The 25,006-nt window shown below is 43.4% G+C and overlaps 1 protein-coding gene across 1 annotated transcript in view; it reads left to right on the forward strand.

Moving 5' to 3' along the window:
* Nucleotides 1–25,006, forward strand: part of KCNJ3 (potassium inwardly rectifying channel subfamily J member 3) — a 319,662-nt gene that overhangs the window by 33,266 nt on the left and 261,390 nt on the right. Inside the window, exon 2 of the mRNA XM_075317231.1 lies at nt 5,358–5,574. Within this exon, the coding sequence (XP_075173346.1) occupies nt 5,358–5,574 (217 nt within the window). The remainder of the gene's footprint in view (nt 1–5,357; nt 5,575–25,006) is intronic.

Consider the following 25,006-nt stretch of genomic DNA (forward strand, 5'->3'; position numbering starts at 1 on the left):
CAGCCCCTCTCCCCTGGTGTATCGCATACAGCCCCTCAACCCTGGTGTATAACATACAGCCCCTCTCCCCTGGTGTATAACAAACAGCCCCTCTCCCCTGGTGTATAACATACAACCCCTCTCCCCTGGTGTATAACATACAACCCCTCTCCCCTGGTGTATAACATACAGCCCCTCTCCCCTGGTGTATAACATACAACCCCTCTCCCCTGGTGTATAACATACAACCCCTCTCCCCTGGTGTATAACATACAGCCCCTCACCCCTGGTGTATAACATACAGCCCCTCTCCCCTGGTGTATAACATACAACCCCTCTCCCCTGGTGTATAACAAACAGCCCCTCTCCCCTGGTGTATAACAAACAGCCCCTCTCCCCTGGTGTATAACATACAGCCCCTCTCCCCTGGTGTATAACATACAGCCCCTCTCCCCTGGTGTATAACAAACAGCCCCTCTCCCCTGGGGTATAACCTCCGGCCCCTCTCCCCTGGTGTATCGCATACAGCCCCTCAACCCTGGTGTATAACATACAGCCCCTCTCCCCTGGTGTATAACCTCCAGCCCCTCACCCCTGGTGTATCGCATACAGCCCCTCAACCCTGGTGTATAACATACAGCCCCTCTCCCCTGGTGTATAACCTCCAGCCCCTCACCCCTGGTGTATAACCTCCAGCCCCTCACCCCTGGTGTATCGCATACAGCCCCTCACCCCTGGTGTATAACCTCCAGCCCCTCTCCCCTGGTGTATCGCATACAGCCCCTCACCCCTGGTGTATAACATTCGAACATTCGGCCTTATTGCCCATCATTTATAACATTCGGCCTCATTTCCCCTGGTGTATAACATCCGTCCCTTCCCCTCGGTGTATAACAGTCATCCCCATTGCTCCGGGTGTACAACATATGGCTCCTCGCCCCAGTGTAAAACCTCAAGCCGCTCGCCCCTGGTGTATAATGTTCAGCCTCTCTCCACCCGTGTATAACATATAGCCACTCATGTTCCTCATGACTGTGCCCAGTGCATACGATCCATACAGATATGGTTGGAGAGTTTGGTGAAAGAACATGACCTACCGCAAAGAACCCGGACCTCAACCCCATCCAACACCTTAGGGATGAACTAGACCAGAGCTTGTGAGCCCTGAATCTCCCCCAACATCAGTATCTGACCCTCCTCTAGGCTGAGGCTACATGGGGATTACTTTGAATCCTCGCATAACACTCGGCTCACACATTCGCAGCACAGTGGGAACCGAGTTTCATCCGAGTGTCATGCGACTGTGGTCCGACGTGCAATCAGACCACAGTTGCGAAGGGGAGGGCCAGCGCTGCAGAGGAGAGGGAGGGATTTATCTCCCTAACGCCTCCATTGCCGGTTGAAGCGAGAATTGCACTGCTCTCACGTTACACCGGTGTAACGTGAGAGCAGTGCAATGTTTCTTTCGCCCCATAGACTTGAATGGGTGCGAGTGGAATAGGATCATATGCCACCTGCAGCATGCCTGATTAGGGCTGGGAAAATAATCGCTCATGGGTGCTGGCCCATAGAGTAATATTGGTCCAATATATACAACAAAGACACGAAGTATAAGGCCACAAAAATTAACAATTTTATTGAACAATTTATAATCAGATTAAAAACATAGGGTTACAAGGTGCCAACAGATATAAGGGGAGGACAGAGGAGGATATACAATAAATTAGGATAGAAAAAGTCCAATAAATATATCCAAGAGTCTATAAATACATATAAAAGTGCATAGTGCCCATTAAATATCCTGGATATACAGGGCTGTTCTATCCCAATAAAAGTGGATAAAGTGCAAATTGCAGGCTCTAGCAGCAACAAACCAGCAGGGGGAGCTGAAATATTTACTACATGTATGATTCAAGTGAAATAAGAGTAAACCGCAGAGCAACCATAAAAGAGAATATAAGTATTGAAATGTGCAAACATTGCATAGAAAAGGCTGGAGACCGCTGAATAGACCAAGCGAAACAAGTTCTAAATCTTAGCACAGTGACAGTAAGAGTAAACAGCTTGTAAGTAGCATACAATACCTCTGTCCCACACCCACGCTTCCAACGTACGTTTCGTGAGAACTTCCTCAGGGAGCGTATATATTTATAGACTCTTGGATATATTTATTGGACTTTTTCTATCCTAATTTATTGTATATCCTCCTCTGTCCTCCCCTTATATCTGTTGGCACCTTGTAACCCTATGCTTTTAATGTGATTATCAATTGTTCAATAAAATTGTTAATTTTTGTGGCCTTATACTTCGTGTCTTTGTTGTATATATATTTCCAGTTTTCGGCCTATATTTATGTATTTAAAAAGGTATTTTGTGGTTACTAATATTGGTCCAAGTAGAATGAGATTTTTTTTATCGCATTCCACTTGCACCGTTTTTCTCGCCGTGTGTCCTAGACCTTAGATGAAAGAGCAAAATTTTCCAGTGTCCTCTGAAATCTTGTAGGACATCATCCCAGAAGAGTAGAAGCTGTTACATCTGCAAGGGGTCTCTGTATGTTGGATGGGCCGCAATAAAAGCTTCTGTTGGTGAAATGTAGAAGGGGTCAATACTATTGTCTGTATAGTGTTTGTCCTACGTTTTTGCCTCTTTTGCTAAGGTCTTTAATATGGATGGGAAATTGATTTTTGGGTAAATCTTATTATTTTTTTTTTAAATATATTATTAATAATAATATATTTTAAAAAAAAATAATAAGAAAAAGGTATCAGCAGCCAGCCTAAAAACCCTGAGTCACCCCTCTCAGGTCTTGACGTTCACACCCAGGGGGCGGAGCCAGGCGGTTGGCCACATCCACCGAGGAGTTCGGATAGCCTGAGGCGGGAAAACACGTCAGATCAGTTAGGAGAGGAGAGTAGTTGGAAAGTAGTAACGTCTGTCAGGGATCTGGGTAGGAGCCCGGATACCCTGTGGCCTGGAGGAAGACGGTGGTGGCCGTCTGCAGGAGACAGGAGGAGAGCCGGTGGAACTGTCAGGGACCGGGACAGGGTAGTGGCCCGCCGGTACCGAACCGGGGAACCGAACGGAAACCGGAACACCAGGAGGGGTACTCAGACCCAGTACGAGGCCCAGAAGCTACTGGACCGAGTCGAAATCACTGATTGGGGTCTGGACCTTAGGTTCTTTCCCACCCAAGTCCCGACTGAAGACAACAGTGGAGGAGAAGCTCTGCGTCACTGATAAGTAGGTGCTCTGGGGTAAAATATTTATAGAAGGAAGAAAGATAACCCCGGCACACTACAACTCCCAAGAAAAGCAAACATGCGGTAATTTAGTATGCAAATTTCTTTTTATTGATCAGGTTCTCAGTATCTATTAACGTCAATTGTTTTGGACCAAGCACATATACGTAATAGATACTGAGAACCTGATCAATAAAAAGAAATTTGCTTACTAAATTACAGCATATTTGCATTTTTGGGAGTTGTAGTGTGCCAGGGTTATCTTTCTTCCTCCGACTGAAGACAACAGCCCAACGAGGGGGATAGAAAGCCACCGCCCAGGCATAGAAATCCCACGGGCCAGCGTCTGCGGGCAAGCGGGCTCCCCGACATCCACTAGCCGGGGAGCGGACTCACGTCGCTGATCCGATCTCACAACTAAAGGTATGTATACAATCAGCAGGATAGCGCCAGTATAGCACTGACTTTAGTTTATATAGGAATATTCTAGTGGATGGTCCTCTTTAATTTCCCAGAAGAGCATTGCATGGCTGATCAGCCTCCTTACAATGGCTTCTTTGACATCACTCTCCACAAAGAGAAACATTACTTTTAGACCTTTGTAAAAGAGACGTGTCCTTCCTTACACAACCTGACACTGGCATCAATGATTGGACAATGCCAGTGTACCGCCCCGGGGCTCAGCCGGCTGCCGAGCCACTCGGATCCGTGCTCGTCGGTGGGTGGCTCGAGCTCCTCCCGGACCCGGGGGTCACGTCGCTCTGAAGGGATGCTGGCGCTACGTGAGGGGTGGCGTTCGGTGGGGAGGTCCACGGCCAGGGCCGCGGTTGTTTGAGGGTTAAGTTCGTGACGCCACCCACGGGTTGTGGTGAATGTGGACACCACCTCTGTCGTTAACTAGGCTCCCGGCTCCCGGGGATGGTGTTGTGCAGCCTGGTACCGGGGCCCGGTGGTTGTGAGGGGCGGGCGGGATGGTGCGGTGCGATACGCTGCCCGAAGGCACTGTTGTACTCACTATTATGAACACACCGGAGTCTCTGGTAAACCAAAATGATGCCGGCTGTGCTTTGCCCCTTACTCAGGTTGGTGGTTCCCGCCTAATTCCTGCACCTCTGTAGTAGAATGCTGACTTCCTTCGTTTTCAGATCATTTGAGAGTTGTTTTGAGGAGCCCATGATGCCACTCTTCATAGGAGATTCAAATAGGAGAACAACTTGCAAGTGGCCACCTTAAATACCTTTTCTCATGATTGGATACACCTGCCTATGAAGTTCAAAGCTCAATGAGGTTACAAAACCAATTTAGTGCTTTAGTAAGTCAGTAAAAAGTAGTTAGGAGTGTTCAAACCAAGAAATTGATAAGGGTGCCCATACTTTTGCACCGGTCAGATTTTCTTTAAATGCGGATTGCACATTTTCTGTTAGTACAATAAACCTCATTTCAATTCAGAAATATTACTCAGTCTATCAGTTATTAGATATATGAAACTGAAATAGCAAAAACCCAAATTGTTATAAAGAAAAAAGGTTAACATTAATAGGGGTACCCAAACTTTTTCATATGACTGTATAGAGGTGTTATTAGTCATTGCACAGGAGGAGGTGAGCTGTGACATCACCTATTGTGAATGGTGGATCCTGAGTTATCTACTGTTACGTCAGTTTGGAAAAGGCAATATTTCAGTAAATTTACAAGTACAGTAAATAGTAAAAAATTGTTTAAAAACAGAAAGTCCTCAGTGATTGATACCATTTAATGGCTAACGGAAAACATGGTAGTACATAGCAGGTCTCTCTATCAGGCGTGGTATAACTGTACATGTAACATGTACATACTCATATGTAAGATTGCACAAAACATTCTCAAAATTAAAAAATAAATTAATATAACACGAAGACTTGATGTAAATAAACAATGTTTTGACGGCACAATCCTTCTAAACCTCTTTAGTGTTAGGAGAAACATTCCGTATATTTGATATAAGCATCGTAGTAAAAAAGAAAATCAGCCCAGAAAGTCGGGATGCGTCTGATATAATTGAAATTGTCAGTTTTTAGCGGTGATGTAGTGTGATGTCAGCTCGTCATGAAAACTGTCACTCGGGTGTTAATGCTTTCCTCTTTTCTGTATCTCCAGTCTCGGCAGACACCGGAGGGCGAGTTTCTCCCTCTCGATCAACTTGAACTAGATGTAGGATTTAGCACCGGGGCGGATCAGCTCTTTCTGGTTTCTCCTCTCACAATCTGCCATGTGATTGACGCAAAAAGCCCCTTCTATGACCTCTCTCAGCGGTCCATGCAAACCGAGCAGTTTGAGATTGTCGTCATCCTGGAGGGGATTGTGGAGACTACTGGTAAGTCGTCTTATACTCTTCTTACTCTATGGATGCAGAACATACTGAATGTGACAGCAAATCCTTCCCATACTTATCCCTATTGAAGAGCAGTCTTTGTGGGTGAGTTGTATCTGTTTCTATGCTACATTGTTTCAATTCCAATCATATTTGAATATTCTTCCACTAGTCTGACTTTATAGACTTATCCATAGGGGGCAGTATCACAGTTTAACGAACCTTAACTTGCTTAAAGAGGACCACCCACCAGGATTTTCCTGTATAACCTAAAGCCAGTGCTATACTGGTGCTATCAGGCTGATTCTATACATACCTTTAGTTGTCAGCTGTTTAGGTTTTGAAACACAAGCAAGTAAAGTTTGTAAAATCAGCAGCAGCTGATAGCTGGGGGTGTATTCATAGTTATCCTCTCCCCTGTTACTTATTCTAATTCTATTATACAATCGTTTTACTTTGTGATTAAAAGGACCTGTGCTGATGTCATAAGTGACCAGAAGAGGCGGGGCCTCAGCCAACATAGCTGATACCATTCCTTTCCCAAGAAGCTGCAAAAACCCTAGTACATGCCCTTATTATCTCCCGCCTGGATTATTGCAACCTCCTGCTCTGTGGCCTCCCTTCTAACAGCCTCACACCCCTACAATCTATTCTAAACTATGCTGCCCGGCTCATCAACCTGTCCCCCCGCTACTCCCCGACCTCTCCTCTCTGCCAATCCCTTTACTGGCTTCCCATTGCCCAACGACTCCAGTTCAAAACACTAACTATGACATACAAAGCCATCCATAACCTGTCTCCTCCCTACATCTCTGATCTATTCTCCCGGTACTTACCTGTACGTAACCTCAGACCCTCACAAGATCTCCTCCTCTACTCCCCTCTCATCTCCTCTTCCCACCATTGCATCCAAGATTTCTCCCGTGCCTCCCCCATACTCTGGAATGCTCTGCCACAACACATCAGACTCTCGCCTACCTTGACAAGCTTCAAAAGGAACCTGAAGACCCACCTCTTCCGACAAGCCTACAACCTGCCGTAACCCTCAGTCTGATACAGCGCCGCACAATCAGCTCTACCCTAACCTACTGTATCCTCACCTATCCCTTGTAGACTGTGAGCCCTCGCGGGCAGGGTCCTCTCTCCTCCTGTACCTGTCTGTGCCTTGTATTGGTTATGATTATTGTACTTGTCCCTATTATGTATAACCCTTTCACATGTAAAGCGCCATGAAATTGATGGCGCTATAGTAATAAATAATAATAATAATACCAGGAAGCAACATTTCTCTGTTGGCTGAAGCCCCACCCCCTCTGGTCACATGGGTATGACATCACATCAGGTCCTTTTAGTCACAAAGTAAAACGATTGTATAATAGAATTAGCATAAATAACAGGGGGCAGGAATCACTGTGAATACCCACTCCAGCTATCAGCTGATCAGTAGCTGCTGTCACTCAACAATCTGCTCATTTTACAAACTTTACTTGCTTGTGTTTCAAAACCTATACATCCGAGCTGACAACTAAAGGAATGTATAGAATCAGCCTGATAGTGCCAGTATAGCACTGGCTTTAGGTTATATAAGAAGATCCTGGTGGTTGGTGCGCTTTAATAGGACCAAGAACAAAGCTTCTTCCAATAAAGTAAAAAAAAAAAAAAATTCAAAATATTTAAAAAAAAAGATTAAAACTCAGTTTTCTGGACTAAACGTGATGGAAATTAAATTTGGAAACAACGTACAAAATCTTTAAGCAAGTTTTGGAATTTGTGATTTAAGAATTTGGTGTTACAGATTCTACGTTGATATAAAGTGTTGTCCATTATAATTGGAAATGTGGTATAAGCCGAGACTATTGCACTGGGATATCGCATTTTTGTGTTTTTTTCTAAAGCCAAGGATAAAGGTCCTTTGGTTCTGGAAGTGACTATGGCCGGGCTGATAATTACTTGGTACTTGCTGCTATTGGAGTCAGAACTTGGCTGGTCCGTTCATGATCTTTATCATATTTGTATGACATCAAGGTTTTATTTAATCTGTTTCCCATTTTTATGACAATTGATGTTCCCAGTAATTACTGTTATTTGCATATTCTCTCCTTTGTTTTTTATTTATTAGATGTTTATTACATATTTGATTTTTGTTAACAAGTTAAGATACAGATTCAGAATAAAAGTGATCACAAGGGTTTTGTCATCGAAAGCATCCTCAGGATATGCCGTGTATTGCCTGCTGCTTGTAAAGAGATTCTCCGCAAACCTGGAACCATTCACATCGCTGGCGAAGGGACTTTTTGACCTTGTAAGATTCCTTGACCTTGGGTGACCTATATGATTGCACCCCCCAGAGAAAAGATGGTCATAGTATGTCTGTATGAAGCTTTATGTGCAAAATACTGGCTGAAAAAAATAGTGACTGCATTGTGCTAATGAGGCAATGGGCTGAAGCTTGGTCTCCCTTCTGTTCTTCTGTCTCCTGTACACTGAATAGTAAAAAATAGTATATACAGTAAGAAGATAAATCTCTATCTATCTATCTATCTATCTATCTATCTATCTATCTATCTATTCATCCCTGTATCTATCCCTCTATCTATCATTCTATCATTATCTATCCCTCTATCTATCTATCTATCTATCTATCTATCCCTCTGTCTATCCCTTTATCTATCATTCTATCATTATCTATCCCTCTATCTATCTATCTATCCCTCTATCTATCCCTCTATCTATCATTCTATCATTATCTATCCCTCTATCTATCTATCTATCTATCTATCTATCTATCTATCTATCTATCTATCCCTCTGTCTATCCCTTTATCTATCCCTCTATCTATCTATCTATCCCTCTATCTATCTATCTATCTATCCCTCTATCTATCTATCTATCTATCCATTCATTGTCATAATCACAATGGGATAGCGGGGAACCAGGGCTCCTAAGATTTCCCTCAAGCTAGGGGACCCTATGCTTTCCCTAACCTCACAGATACTCCTGATGGTGCAGAGACCTGAGTCTCCTTCCTGGCCCTGCTCCTGATCAGTTCTCATCTGATTCCCTCTCTTCCCCAGGGAGGGACAGGACAGAAGTATAATGAAACCCACAGATAAAGACACACAAGGGAAAACCAAAACAGACAGCACAGCATACAAACGCAGACAGCACACACATATACACACAAGATAAGACAATAAGAGATTCTGGAGGAAAACAAGTTTAGGAAGGAAACAACAAAACAATAGGGGTAAACTCTGCAACCACACCACGCAATGAGCTCAACTTTCACCAGTAAGTCTGGAACACCACACCTCACCGTCCAACATAGAATAAACTATAGCTGGCATGTATGGAAGGATTCCACCAGCATAAATAAGAAGGGAACAGATGTGATAGGCTTCTCGACAACATGTGACCAAAGGAGCAAGCACACCAGTAGAGATTAATTCTTGCTAGCCTGCCTATAGATCAGCGCACAGCAGGTCAATGCCCGAGTCTGGCTGTGTTGATCCCAGACACCAGAGAAACCATTGGGCACAGTGTTAGAATCTGCAATCTGAACAGTACCGAATGTTGCCATGACAGTCACCGAAATTTGTTCAAAACTCCATGTGACATCTATCTATCTATCTATCTATCTATCTATCTATCTATCTATCTATCTATGTATCTATCTATCTATCTATCTAAGTATCTATCTATCTATCTATCTATCTATCTATCTATGTATCTATCTATCTATCTATCTATCTATCTATCTATCTATCTAAGTATCTATCTATCTATCTATCTATCTATGTATCTATCTATCTATCTATCTGTCCTTCTATCTATCTATCTATCTATCTATGTATCTATCTATCTATCTATCTATCTATCTATCTATCTATGTATCTATCTATCCCTCTATCTATCCCTCTATCTATCCCTCTATCTATCTATCTATCTATCTGTCCTTCTATCTATCTATCTATCTATCTATCTATCTATCTATCTATCTATCCCTCTATCTATCCCTCTATCTATCCCTCTATCTATCTATCTATCTATCTATCTATCCCTCTATCTATCCCTCTATCTATCTATCTATCTATCTATCCCTCTATCTATCTATCCCTCTATCTATCCCTCTATCTATCCCTCTATCTATGTATGTATCTATCTATCTATCCCTCTATCTATCTATCCCTCTATCTATCTATCTATCTATCTATCTATCTATCTATCTATCTATCTATCTATCTATCTATCTATCTGTCTGTCCCTCTATCTATCTATCTATCTATCTATCTATCTATCTATCTATCTATCTATCTATCTATCTATCTATCTATCTATCTATCTATGTATCTATCTATCCCTCTATCTATCTATCTATCTATCTATCTATCTATCTATCTATCTATCTATCTATCTATCTATCTATCTATCCCTCTATCTATCTATCCCTCTATCTATCTATCCCTCTATCTATCTATCTATTCCTCTATCTATCTATCCCTCTATCTATCTATCTATCTATCTATCTATCTATCTATCTATCTATCTATCTATCTATCCCTCTATCTATCTATCCCTCTATCTATCTATCTATCTATCTATCTGTCCCTCTATATATCTATCTATCTATCTATGTATCTATCTATCTATGTATCTATCTATCTATCCCTCTATCTATCTATTATCTATCTATCTATCTATCCCTCTATCTATCTATCTATCTATCTATCTATCCCTCTATCTATCTATCTATCTATCTATCTATCTATCTATCTATCTATCTATCCTCTATCTATCTATCTATCTATCCTCTATCTATCTATTAACTATCCATCCATCATCCAGTAATATGCTCATGGAGACAATATCTGTTATTCCCCTTTTTGTTTGGTCTGACACTCACTTCTCCAGTATCTATTTAGTTAAAATTTCTTACAAATCCAATTTGGCACATCCTTGCACCAGTCATGCTGTAATAAACAATGGCTAATTACTTTTATGTAGCAAAGCTAGAGTGATTTAGTTGTGTTTTGTATTTCAGCGCATCTTGCTCATACCATCTGTTTTGAATTTAATTCCTTAGGAATAGTTCGACCGTTTGATAACTCCGGATGAAGATATTCATTTACATATTTTCATTTTTTTAACAGAACAGAACACCTGTCTTGGTTTTTGAGACTTGATCATTGCATCGGGGTATGGGCATCAATCGGGATTGTTGCCGGTAGCCGCAGTCCAAGTGCTGCCCACATTCACTGATGCCATGTCAGTTCCTCCTCAGCAACAGACTAGAAAATGTCACTTGTGCTGATGACATAAGCAGCAGTGCGATACTAAGAAGCAACTGATATAACCAGAATTGTCACATAGCAAGGCACCGGTATTATAAATGGTAGGCGGGTGGGTGGGGGGGCAAAGCTTCAAGTTATGTCATTGGGGGCTCATATATTATAGTTATCATTCTACCACTTGGTAAAAAAGACATAGACATAGTATATATATATATATATATATATATATATATATATATATATATATATATGTATATATATATATATATATATATATATATATATATATATGTATATATATATATATATTTATATACATATATACCCATTTGTATATATTTAGTTTTATTTATGTGTATGTATATACAGTGCCTACAAGTAGTATTCAACCCCCTGTAGATTTAGCAGGTTTGATAAGATGCAAATAAGTTAGAGCCTGCAAACTTCAAACAAGAGCAGGATTTATTAACAGATGCATAAATCTTACAAACCAACAAGTTTTGTTGCTCAGTTAAATTTTAATAAATTTTCAACATAAAAGTGTGGGTCAATTATTATTCAACCCCTAGGTTTAATATTTTGTGGAATAACCCTTGTTTGCAATTACAGCTAATAATCGTCTTTTATAAGACCTGATCAGGCCGGCACAGGTCTCTGGAGTTATCTTGGCCCACTCCTCCATGCAGATCTTCTCCAAGTTATCTAGGTTCTTTGGGTGTCTCATGTGGACATTAATCTTGAGCTCCTTCCACAAGTTTTCAATTGGGTTAAGGTCAGGAGACTGACTAGGTCACTGCAACACCTTGATATTTTCCCTCTTGAACCAGGTCTTGGTTTTCTTGGCTGTGTGCTTTGGGTCGTTGTCTTGTTGGAAGATGAAATGACAACCCATCTTAAGATCCTTGATGGAGGAGCGGAGGTTCTTGGCCAAAATCTCCAGGTAGGCCGTACTATCCATCTTCCCATGGATGCGGACCAGATGGCCAGGCCCCTTGGCTGAGAAACAGCCCCACAGCATGATGCTGCCACCACCATGCTTGACTGTAGGGATGGCATTCTTGGGGTCGTATGCAGTGCCATCCAGTCTCCAAATATCACGTGTGTGGTTGGCACCAAAGATCTCGATCTTGGTCTCATCAGACCAGAGAACCTTGAACCAGTCTGTCTCAGAGTCCTCCAAGTGATCATGAGCAAACTGTAGACGAGCCTTGACATGACGCTTTGAAAGTAAAGGTACCTTACGGGCTCGTCTGGAATGGAGACCATTGCGGTGGAGTACGTTACTTATGGTATTGACTGAAACCAATGTCCCCACTGCCATGAGATCTTCACGGAGCTCCTTCCTTGTTGTCCTTGGGTTAGCCTTGACTCTTCGGACAAGCCTGGCCTCGGCACGGGTGGAAACTTTCAAAGGCTGTCCAGGCTGTGGAAGGCTACCAGTAGTTCCATAAGCCTTCCACTTCCGGATGATGCTCCCAACAGTGGAGACAGGTAGGCCCAACTCCTTGGAAAGGGTTTTGTACCCCTTGCCAGCCTTGTGACCTTCCACGATCTTGTCTCTGATGGCCTTGGAATGCTCCTTTGTCTTTCCCATGTTGACCAAGTATGAGTGCTGTTCACAAGTTTGGGGAGGGTCTTAATTAGTCAGAAAAGGCTGGAAAAAGAGATAATTAATCCAAACATGTGAAGCTCATTGTTCTTTGTGCCTGAAATACTTCTTAATACTTTAGGGGAACCAAACAGAATTCTTGTGGTTTGAGGGGTTGAATAATAAATGACCCTCTGAATAAACTTTTCACAATTTAAAAAAAAAAAAAAAAGAAATAATTGCTGCAGTGCATTTCACACTTCCAGGCTGATCTACAGTCCAAATGTCACAATGCCAAGTTAATTCCGAATGTGTAAACCTGCTAAATCTGCAGGGGGTTGAATACTACTTGTAGGCACTGTATATATATATACACATTTGTATATATATTTTTATATATATATATATATATATATATATATATATATATAGACTGCTCAAAAAATAAAGGGAACACTTAAACAACAAAATAGTATTTTAGTGTTCCCTTTATTATTTTGAGCAGTATATATATATATACATATATATATATATATATATATATATACAGGGTACATATATATATATATATATATATATATATATATACAGGGTACATATATATATATATATATATATATATATATATAAAAGCACAATTTTTTTCGTTCACCCCATGTCACTAATATGTTTATACATTTAATATCTATCTATCTATCTTTCATCCTTTAAAGGTGTTGCCTGCTACTTGGAGAACGACTTTTCCATCCCTATGCCCCCCCCCAACAAAACAACACTTATACTCACCTATGGTGCCGGCACTGTTCCAGCTGTGTTAGCATTGTCTCTCCTTCTGCTTGCACGACATTGTTACTTCCTCAGCTCTCACTTCCTCCTGATGTCAGTTACAGCCAAAGAAAATGAGAGTGAGGTGCTGATTGGCTGCAGGGATCACATCATAGGACAATGTCGAGCGAGCAGCGGGAGAGACAATGGTAACACAGCTGGAACAGCACTGGCACCAGGAGTGAGTATAACTGTTGTTCTGTTTGAGGGGACATAGGGATGGAGACGTGGTTCTCCAAGTAGTAAACAACCCCTTAAAGGATGATAAACAGATAAAAGTTGTTGTTTTTTTTTTTTTGTTTTTGTTTTTTTTTTTTTGGGGGGGGACACATAGAATTAGAGAAGCAGTTATCTGAGTAGTGGACAACCCTTTTAATATGTTCATGGAAAAACTGGAAATGTAATTAGGTCACCCGTAGCCCAAAATGATATCAGTAAAAATGTCCTTGCACAAAAAACAAACCCTTACCAGCACACGACGAAAGAAAAATTTAACATTTAGTACTTTCATAAAAAGATGACAAGGAAACCAAATTGTTTTTGTTCTTAAAAGAAAATTTAAAAAAAAATAAAATTAATAAAATATTTTATTTTTAAAAAAGTACCGTATATACATTTGATGTTGCCTTAACTGTCCTGATCTGCAGAATAAATGTAACGTGTCATTTCTACCATGCGGTAAATGCCATAAAGACTCTCAGAGAACAAAAAACAAATCCACAATAATTGCTATCACTTTTTGTATCTTCCTAAAAACAAAAAAAAACAATTGTAGAATCTAAAAAAATATTTTAGGTTTACTTCAAAGTAGCACAATAAAAATCCAGATCTCAATACTGCAAAACTCAAGCTCATTTGAGGCCGAATGGACCGGAAAAAAAAAGCTTACTGGTTTCGGAATATCATGCAGAAAAGGGGAAAAATAGTTGGCATGGCATAAAGGTGCAAACTATGTGTGTGCTTAGAGGTTAAGAGGATTGGTAAAGCCTGGTTTATGGGGTTTTCCACTACCAGACAACCTCTCTTAAAAGCCCCTAATAGGTTGAATAAATATGAAAAAAAACGTAAAGTACTTACCTCCCGGAATGCTGAATCTCCTCCTCTCTGAGTGATGTGTGCCCCAGCAATCTGGTGACATTGTCTGTCACGTGACCACTGCTGCCTATCAGCAGCTGCTGATTGTCTGCAGTCTTCACTTACTTACCTTACTGGTGTGAAAGGTAAGTGTGTGTTTTTTTTATTTCATTCAGAACACGGGCGACATTCATAAAGGGTTGTCTGGTAGTGGAAAACCCTTTAAAGGTTTATGGAGGACCAAAACCAGCCTTAGAGGGATTTTCCACTACCAGACAACCCATTTTGAATGTCCCCAGTGTTCTGAACGAAATAAAAAAACACACACTGTTCATCAGTCAAATATGGTAGTTAATTGAAAATGCATAAACTTCTGGCAAAATGGCAAACAAAAAACCTCTCCACGGCATCAATGAACAAACATAAACAGTCCACACACAGGCATATGTAGGCTCTTCCGTACAGATAAATGTCCTGCAGATGAGTGTTCAGCAGATGAATGTCCAGCTCTCTCTACGGGATCAATAGTGTCAGGGTTTCTCTCAGCTAAAGATCAGGTTTCCACACCAAGATCCAGTATGCTACACATTCACTGGCTGCTTTCCAGCTATAAGTCCGCTCAGGCTCTGGACCCTCTGTCCAACATTAAACTGACTTTTTTCTTTGGTCAACAGCACACTGCTTCAGCTCCCAAGCTGACTCTTGTAGACTCCACTTAGATAGACTTTGTCTCAACTGCCACATGCAGCTACCTCTCAGAGACTCACTCTTTTTGAGACTTCATTGGGACACTCTATCTCAACTGCTACATGCAGCTCCCTCCCAGAGTCTCACTCTTCCTGAGACTTCCTTCGGACAGACTCTATCCCAGCTGCCATATGCAGCTACCTCTCCAAGACTCACTCTTCCTGAGACATCACAGGAACAGACTCTCTATCTCTGTTGCCACCTGCAGCTCCCTCTCAGAGACTCACTCTTCCTGAGACTTCCTTCGGACAGACTCTATCCCAGCTGCTATATGCAGCTACCTCTCCAAGACTCACTCTTCCTGAGACATCACAGGAACAGACTCTCTATCTCTGTTGCCACCTGCAGCTCCCTCTCAGAGACTCATGTTTCCTGAGACTTCATTGGGACAGACTATCTATCCCAGCTGCCACATACAGCTCCCTCCCAGAGTCTCACTCTTCCTCAGACTTAATTGGGACAAACTCTCTATGCCAGCTGCCACATGCAGCTCTCTCCCAGAGTCTCACTCTTCCTTAGACTTCCTTCGGACAGACTCTATCCCAGCTGCCACATGCAGCTATGTCTCCAATACTCACTCTTCCTGAGACTTCACAGGAACAGACTCTCTATCTCTGTTGCCACCTGCAGCTACCTCCCAGAGACTCACTCTTCCTGAGACTTCCTTCGGACTCTATCCCAGCTGCCACATGTAGCTACCTCTCAGAGACTCACTCTTCCTGAGACTTCATTGGAACAGACTCTCTATCCCAGCTGCCACATGCAGCTACCTCCCAGAGACTCACTCTTCCTGAGACTTCCTTCGGACTCTATCCCAGCTGCCACATGTAGCTACCTCTCAGAGACTCACTCTTCCTGAGACTTCACAGGAACAGACTCTCTATCTCTGTTGCCACCTGCAGCTCCCTCTCAGAGACTCACTCTTCCTGAGACTTCATTGGAACAGACTCTCTATCCCAGCTGCCACATGCAGCTCCCTCCCAGAGACTCACTCTTCCTGAGACTTCCTTCAGACAGACTCAGGAAGAGTCTGTAGCTTCTTTTGTTAATGACGTATTCAAAAAGTGTTACTAAATAGAAATGCAAAAAGACATTATAAAAACAGGGGCCCAAATATATCATATAAATAGTCACTTCATCACAGCGTTCTAGTAGAAATGATGTTTAATATAATTGTACTTACAGATGTGGAAAATCAAAGCTGTAATTTACAATATTCTGCAATAATGCCTGATAGATGACGAGAACTTCTTAATAAGAGATCTGCATTTTTGTAATGAGGTCATCACTTATTCTAATTACCTCGAAAAAAAAATGAGTCACTTAACATTAATGTATCCCAGTGTTCCTGCAAAATCAAATACAAAAGCATAAAATCATTTTAGGTGTAATGTGCAATTTTTTTATGTTTTTTTGTTTTTTTTTAAATAATAGCAGTGGTTCTTTCTTTCGCAGTTATCCAGAAATAATTTTTATGACTGCATAGGTTTGCGAACATTCAAAATAACAAACACAGCAATAGTTACACTCCACAGGTCCGGTGTTGCCTTTCCTCTGCTGCTCTGGTCTTTTTTGACTGGCTGCAGTGGTTACATGACATGTACATCTTTCATATCACTACTGAGCCAAGGGATTGACTGCAGCGGTCACATATGCTGTAGTTGCAGCCTGTCATCAAAGACTGGAGCAGCAACAGAGAGGCATCACTGGAGCTGGGCAGGGTGAGTATTACTGTACTTTATTATTTAAAGAGGTTGTTCACTACTAGGACAACCCCTTCTGATTCCACACGTTTCCCCCAGATAAAATAAAAAAGCGTATACTCACCTCCGGTGGTGGTGCGGTTCCAGCGGTGTCCGGGTTTGCAGTGCTATGGCTCACCTGATGTTGTGACATCACGCAAGCCCCACTTCCATTCACCGTCAACTTCTGTCACCCTGACTTTGGACATGGGGCAGTCAACAGGAAGTGACCAGCAGCCACAGCGCTCACTTCCTGATGATTACATCGTTGGTCCGAAGGCAGAGTGAAAGATGTTGACATTGACTGGACGCGGGGGCTCAAATAACGTCACATTACGTGAGCCCCAACACCGCTGGAACCACACCACCACCGGAGGTGAGTTTCAAAAGGGGTTGTCCTAGTAATGGACAGCCCTTTTAAGCATCTGCAAGTCAATGCAACAATATAAGTTCATCCCAGACAACCCCTTTAAGATTGCCCATACAACACAGATGATTGTTGGCCGCCAATACCAAGCTCTTCCAAGTTCCCCATACACATTTACAGACCGGCTTAGCTGAGCAATTGTATGTTTTTATTAGTACAGAGGAGAGAAAGATTTATCTCCCTGAAGAAGTAAGGGATCAGGCATCTAAATCCAAACTGAACAATCATTTTCTCCCCCAACATCATCAAGAAGGAATTGAGACCCTTCTACCCTCCTAATACATATCAGTTGCCCTAACCCTAACCCTTAAGGGTGCTTTACACGCTGGGACATGGCTAGCATTTGCTGGTGATGTCGAGCGCCACCGTCGTACAGCCGATATGTGGTGATCGCTGCCATAGCGAACATTATTGCTACGGTAGCGTCAGACTAACATACCTGCTCTGCGACGTCGCTGTGGCCGGTGAGCCGCCTCCTTTCTAAGGGGGCGTGTCGTGCAGCGTCACAGCGACGTCACAGCAGCGTCACTGAACCCAATAGAAAAGGAGGCGAGGAGATGAGCGACCGGAACATGCCGCCCACCTCCTTCCTTCCTCCTGTGGACGGAGGTAAGGTGATGGTTGTCGCTCCTGCGGTGTCACACACAGCGATGTGTGATGCCGCAGAAGCGACGAACCACATCGCTACTGAGCAGAAAACGATATTTTGTTTTAAAACGACCTTTCCATGACCACCGATTTTTCCCTCTTTTGCAATCATTTACGGTCGCTCAGACGTGTCACATGCTGCAATCTCGCTAACGAGGCCGGATGTGCGTCACAACCACCGTGACCCCTACGATATCTCGTTAGCAATGTTGCAGCGTGTAAAGCACCCTTTAGTCTAATGGGTACGATGTTTAGTTAAAAATCTATATTTTATATTACATTGTCTTCGTTAGGTGAAAGCTTTCTTCCGCAGCAAGCAGCCTCCCAGCCACAAACTTAGGCTTGAAACACACATCCGTGAAACACGTGCGTGTTTGGTCCGTTTCCGTGTATACTGGAGACACGGCCAAACGTGCACCAATGTTACTATATCTCTGCGGTTACAATTGCGTTTTTGGTTATGTCTGTGAGTCCGTCTCCGTGATGCGTTTTTTGGTCCGTGTCTCACGCCAGCATGTTCGTTTTCTGCATGCAACACGCAGCACGGACCCAATGAAAGTCAATGGGTCTGTGCGCACGTCCGAGTGACACGGACGCATCTCTGTTTGCTCCCTGTACGTTTTGTGCTTTTTTCATGTGATGTCGGTCTTTTTTCTTTTTCTGTTTCGTTCTCTCCCTCAGCCCGTCGGTCGGTCTCTATGTCTGTCAGTCGGTCTCTCTGTCTTATCTGTCCCTCTTGCTGTCTGTCGGTCAGTTCCCTCCCCTCTCTCATACTTACCATTCCCCGATCTCCGGCGCGGCGCTGCACTGCTGTTATAAAAACTTCGGCGGCTTTCACTATTTTGAAAAAGCCGGCCGCCCATTAATCAATCTCGTATTCCCTGCTTTACCCGCCCACCGGCGCCTGTGATTGGTTGCAGTCACACACGCCCACCACGCTGAGTGACAGCTGTCTCACTGCACCCAATCACAGCAGCCGGTGGGCGTGTCTATACTGTGCAGTGAAAAAAATAAATAAATAATTAAAAAAAACGGCGTGCGGTCCCCCCCCATTTCAATACCAGCCAGATAAAGCCATACGGCTGAAGGCTGGTATTCTCAGGATGGGGAGCTCCACGTTATGGGGAGCCCCCCACCCTAACAATATCAGTCAGCAGCCGCCCAGAATTGCCGCATACATTATATGCGACAGTTCTGGGGCTGTACCCGGCTCTTCCCGATTTACCCTGGTGCGTTGGCAAATCGGGGTAATAAGGAGTTATTGGCAGCCCATAGCTGCCAATAAGTCCTAGATTAATCATGTCAGGCGTCTATGAGACACCTTCCATGATTAATCTGTAAGTGACAGTAAAAAAACACACACACCCGAAAAAAATCCTTTATTAGAAATAAAAAACACAAACAAATTCCCTCATTACCAATTTATTAACCCCGAGAAACCCTCCATGTCCGGCGTAATCCACGGACCTCCAGCGTCGCTTCCAGCTCTGCTGCATGCAGGTGACAGGAGCAGCAGAAGACACTGGATCCAGCGGTGGCCGCGAGTTACCTGACTGACAGCTGCTGATCGCGCTACTCATCTCATTAGCTGCGTGGAGGTGACCGGAGCGGCGGTGTCTTCTGCTGCTCCTGTCACCTGCATGCATTAGAGCTGGAAGCGACGCTGGAGGTCCGTGGATTACGCCGGACATGAAGGGTTTGTCGGGGTTAATAAATTGGTAATGAGGGAATTTGTTTGTGTTTTTTATTTCTAATAAAGGATTTTTTTCGGGTGTGTGTGTTTTTTTACTGTCACTTACAGATTAATCATGGAAGGTGTCTCATAGACGCCTGACATGATTAATCTAGGACTTATTGGCAGCTATGGGCTGCCAATAACTCCTTATTACCCCGATTTGCCAACGCACCAGGGTAAATCGGGAAGAGCCGGGTACAGCCCCAGAACTGTCGCATATAATGTATGCGGCAATTCTGGGCGGCTGCTGACTGATATTGTTAGGGTGGGGGGCTCCCCATAACGTGGAGCTCCCCATCCTGAGAATACCAGCCTTCAGCCGTATGGCTTTATCTGGCTGGTATTAAAATGGGGGGGGACCGCACGCCGTTTTTTTTAATTATTTATTTATTTTTTTCACTGCACAGTATAGACACGCCCACCGGCTGCTGTGATTGGGTGCAGTGAGACAGCTGTCACTCAGCGTGGTGGGCGTGTGTGACTGCAACCAATCACAGGCGCCGGTGGGGGGAGAAAGCAGGGAATACGAGATTGTTTAATGAGCGGCCGGCTTTTTCAAGTTAGAAAAAGCCGCCGAAGCAGTGTGAACGCCGTGCAGCGCCGGTGATCGGGGAACGGTGAGTATGAGAGAGGGGGGGACACTTCAGTCACTCGGGGGATTAGCGGTCACCGGTGAATCCTTCACAGGTGACCGCTAATCAGTACACGGCACACAGACAGAGCCGCAGCATGACTATGAAGTCGGGTGAAGATCACCCGAGTTCATTCTTATCCCGCTACTCTGTCTTCCGACATGTAGTAACGACATTTTGCATCACACACGTACATTTCACACGGACAACACATACACATGTCAGTTATTTCACTCACGCACACACGGACATTCCACACGCACATACGGCTAGCATACGGGATACACACGCAGGCCACACATACCATAAAAACGGACCTAAAAAACGGAAAACGGACCCGAAAAACGGCCCGTTTTACACGGACGTGGTTTTCACGGATGTGTGGCGGAGGCCTTAAACAAATACTATTATGGTATATTCGCATTAAAGTGAGCCAATAGTTGGATACCAGACCTGGCAAAGCAGGGTTCCAATACCATACTACGTCTACAGACAGAAATAATTTTTTAGAATAAGTCAGAACTTTTTTGTTTTTTCGTAATCTTAGCGTTAAGATTTAACCCATTAAAAGGGTGTTTGTTGTTTTAGAATGTTTTCAACAAATTGTTAAAATAAGCAATAAATATTAAATTGTTGGAGTCCTGAAGGTTGGCCTTCTTAAAGGAGCACTATGGCACCGTATTCCACAGTATACTTGTCTACTTAGCGGAAAAATTCATGAATCCGGCACAGCATCTTCATAAGATACTGTCTACTTAGCGGCTATGCTGGATATTTCTTAAGCCCGTGTTACACGCTGCAATTTATCTTACAATGTGTCGGCGGGGTCACGTCGTAAGTGACGCACATCCGGCATTGTAAGGTACATTGGAGTATGTAACAGCTATGTGCGATTGCGATTGAACAATAAAACGTTCATCGCATGCACGTCGTTCATTCCTCATGAATTGAACGTCAGATTGTTCATCGTACCCTGGGCAGCACATATCGCAGTATGTGACACCCCGGGAACGATGAACAGATCTTACCTGCGTCCTGCGGCTCCCGGCCGGTAATGCGGAAGGAAGGAGGTGGGCGGGATGTTTACGTCCCGCTCAGCTCCGCTCCTCCGCTTCTATTGGCCGGCTGCCGCGTGACGTCGCTGTGACGCCAAACGTCCCTCCCACTCCAGGAAGTGGACGTTCGCCGCCCACATCGAGGTCGTATGGACGGGTAAGTACGTGTGACGGGGGTTAATTGTTTGTGCGGCACATTCAACAAATTGAACGTGCCGCACATACGATGGGGGCGGTTACGATCGCATACGATATCGTATGCTGGATCGTAAGGTGTAAAACAGGCTTTATTCACTTCGATTGGACAATGCTACAATACCCTGCACTGCTAATATTAGACAATGTGCAGGTAGAGCATTGAAGAAGCTCCATCAAGCCAGCAATGACATTGGCAAGAGTTGAACCCCCACCTATCTAATAGGCCATCAATCTTCTGTCCCTAGAGAACCACTTGAGTAGGTTGGATAAACAGAAGATGTAAAATTGAAAATCGACTTGTGATCGAGACATGGAGAACTGTAGAAAGGATTATGTAGTGAGAAGAAGCGGGAGATATGGGATCCTTCTATCAACATAATAGGTTGAGCTTTATGTTCTCTCCATTATTACGTGACCTCCACCGGATTGTGAAGCGCGTTGTAGATGACACTTATTCACAGGGCACAGGCTCTATAGAAAGGGATTGGGAATGACAAGGCTTAGGGTAACAGTGATAAAAAACGTAACAGATGGCTGTGATTGTGTCAGTGCGTCATCTTGAGACCCGGCACATATGACGGTCATTTGATCACTATACTGCTGCGTCCTAGTTTATGCCCATATGAGCTGTAATACTGAGAATTGAAAAGAGCGAGTCCGATATCTTCCAACATATTTCACCACAAGTGGTATTATTGATCTATTAATTCTGCATATGAGGAGCATATAATACAATAAGAAGGAGCAGGACCGATCTGAACTGTTCACCTGAACACATGGTCCTATGGGCAATTAATACAGGAAAAACTATTTAAGGGGTTGTCAACTACTGGAAACTCACTTATTATTCTTCTCAAGCTGCTTCATAAATTAAAATAGAAACTATACTTACCTTCGAGACCAGCGCCGATCTTCTGCTGATCTCATGGCATAAACAATTTCAAGTGACTGCTGCAGTCCATCAGATACCAATGACCAGCTGCTGCCTTCACAATTATTGTTTATATCGGACCAGCAGAGAACACAGCTCTCAGAGTGAAGATCATCATTGTCTCGGGAGACAAATAAAGATTATATACTAATTTATATAGAAGACTGGGGTGATTAATAATGGATGGTCCAATATTAGACAATCCCTTTAATTTTCTCTTTTAGAATCTGACTCTTGTCCCTGCTCAAACATATTAAAGAGTAAGGATCCTATGTTGCGCTTTGGACTGGAAGGGTCTTCCAATGGGCTCAAGCTCTGATTCCAAATAGTGATGAGTGAGCACTACCATGTTCGCGTGCTCGGTATTCGTAACTAGTATGATCGAGCACCACCATGCCTGGGTGCTCAGTACTCATAACTAGTGATGAGCGGACACTACCATGCTCGGGTGCTTGCTACTCGTAACTAGTGATGAGCAGGAACTACCATACCTGGGTGCTCGGTGCTCGTAACTAGTGATGAGCGGGCACTACCATGCTTGGGTGCTCGTAACTAGTGATGAGCGGGCACTACCATGCTCGGGTGCTTGGTACTCGTAACTAGTGATGAGCAGGAACTACCATACCTGGATGCTCGGTGCTCGTAAATAGTGATGAGCAAGCACTACCATGCTCGGGTGCTGAGTACTCGTAACTAGTGATGAGCAGGAACTACCATGCCTGGGTGCTCGGTGCTCGTAACTAGTGATGAGCGAGCACTACCATGCTCAGGTGCTGGGTACTCGCAACTTGTGATGAGTGAGCACTACCATGCTCGGGTGCTCAGTACTCGTAACTAGTGATGAGTGGGCACTACCATGCTCAGGTGCTGGGTACTCGTAACTTGTGATGAGTGAGCACTACCATGCTCGGGTGCTCGATACTCGTAATTAGTCATGAGCGAGTACTACCATGCCCAGATATTTGGTACTCATAACCAGCAATTTGGCTCTTGGGTGGGCTTGACTCGTGTACCAATTATAATGGAAGTCTAAAGGGTAATTTTCCAGAAAATATTCCGGAAAAATGCTTGAGTCTCCCATTGACTTCTATTATATTCGGATACTCAAATCATGCCCATCCGAGTATCCAACTGCTCGTTGCCAGTACCGAGCACCCAAGCACGGCAGTGCCTGCTCATCACTAGTTACTAGTACTGAGCACCCGAGCATGGTAGTGCTCGCTCATCAGTATGAATTATCTATATAAAGATGACGTTTGAGCCAAATAGGTCAATTTTCTTTGGTGGGCCCAGTCTATAACTGCTCCTTGGGGCTGCTTTTCTCCCTACTCAACTATTGAGCCACTTGCACCAGATGTATCCAATGAACATGGTATTAGTTTATTTTAGTTGTATCCAAAAGCGCCTTTACACATTTTTAGGACATTATTCACATACTAGCTGTACTATCCGGCTTCGCCCGGGTTAATAACTGTTGTTAACAAAATAGAATGTATTAACAAAAATGTAATCTGCACACAAACACCACAAAACAAATAGATAGAAATTTAATTATTAAAAGGCAAAAACTAAGCTAATAGAAGCATTTCACAACATATATTTCACCACCACAGATATTCCACACAGATTTAACTAAATTGGCCAAGTAATGTGCTCTGTCTGTCTCTTTCCCAGGTCTGTCTCTTTCCCCGTCTGTCTATTTCCAGGTCTGTCTCTTTCCCCGTCTGTCTCTTTCCAGGTCTGTCTCTTTCCCCGTCTGTCTCTTTCCAGGTCTGTCTCTTTCCAGGTCTGTCTCTTTCCAGGTCTGTCTCTTTCCAGGTCTGTATCTTTCCAGGTCTGTATCTTTCCAGGTCTGTCTCTTTCCCCGTCTGTCTCTTTCTCAGTCTGTCTCTTTCTCCGTCTGTCTTTTTCTCTGTCTGTCTCTTTCCTCGTCTGTCTCTTTCCAGGTCTGTCTCTTTCCAGGTCTGTCTCTTTCCAGGTCTGTTTCTGTCTGTCTCTTTCACAGTCTGTCTCTGTCTGTCTCTTTCACAGTCTGTCTCTGTCTGTCTCTTTCACCATTTGTCTCTGTCTGTCTCTATCCTTGTCTGTCTCTTTCCCTGTCTGTCTCTTTGTCTGTCTCTCTGTCTGTCTCTCTGTCTGTCTGTCTCTGTCTGTCTCTGTCTGTCTGTCTCGGTTTGTCTGTCTCTGTCTGTCTCTGTCTGTCTGTCTCTGTCTCTGTCTGTCTTTGTCTGTGTCTGTCTCTGTCTGTCTTTGTCTGTCTGTCTGTCTCTGTCTGTCTTTCCCTGTCTGTTTGTCTCTGTCTGTCTGTCTCTATCCGTCTCCCCACCGACATCTTATTACCTCACATATAAGCTTCTTATACTATGAATGTCTTTGGTTCCTATAGCAACCAATCACAGCTCCTATTAATAACCTGTAGTTCCAGGCTCCATTTACTTTAATGGAGCCATGTTTTTTGGAGAGTAACTGTAAAGCGCAGGGTTACATTTTCCTGTCAAAACATAGTCTACGACGTTCCCTGGGTCACATGAGGTGTCTGTAC

Source organism: Anomaloglossus baeobatrachus, chromosome 7 (genome assembly GCF_048569485.1).
Source record: "Anomaloglossus baeobatrachus isolate aAnoBae1 chromosome 7, aAnoBae1.hap1, whole genome shotgun sequence".
NCBI lineage: Eukaryota > Metazoa > Chordata > Amphibia > Anura > Aromobatidae > Anomaloglossus > Anomaloglossus baeobatrachus.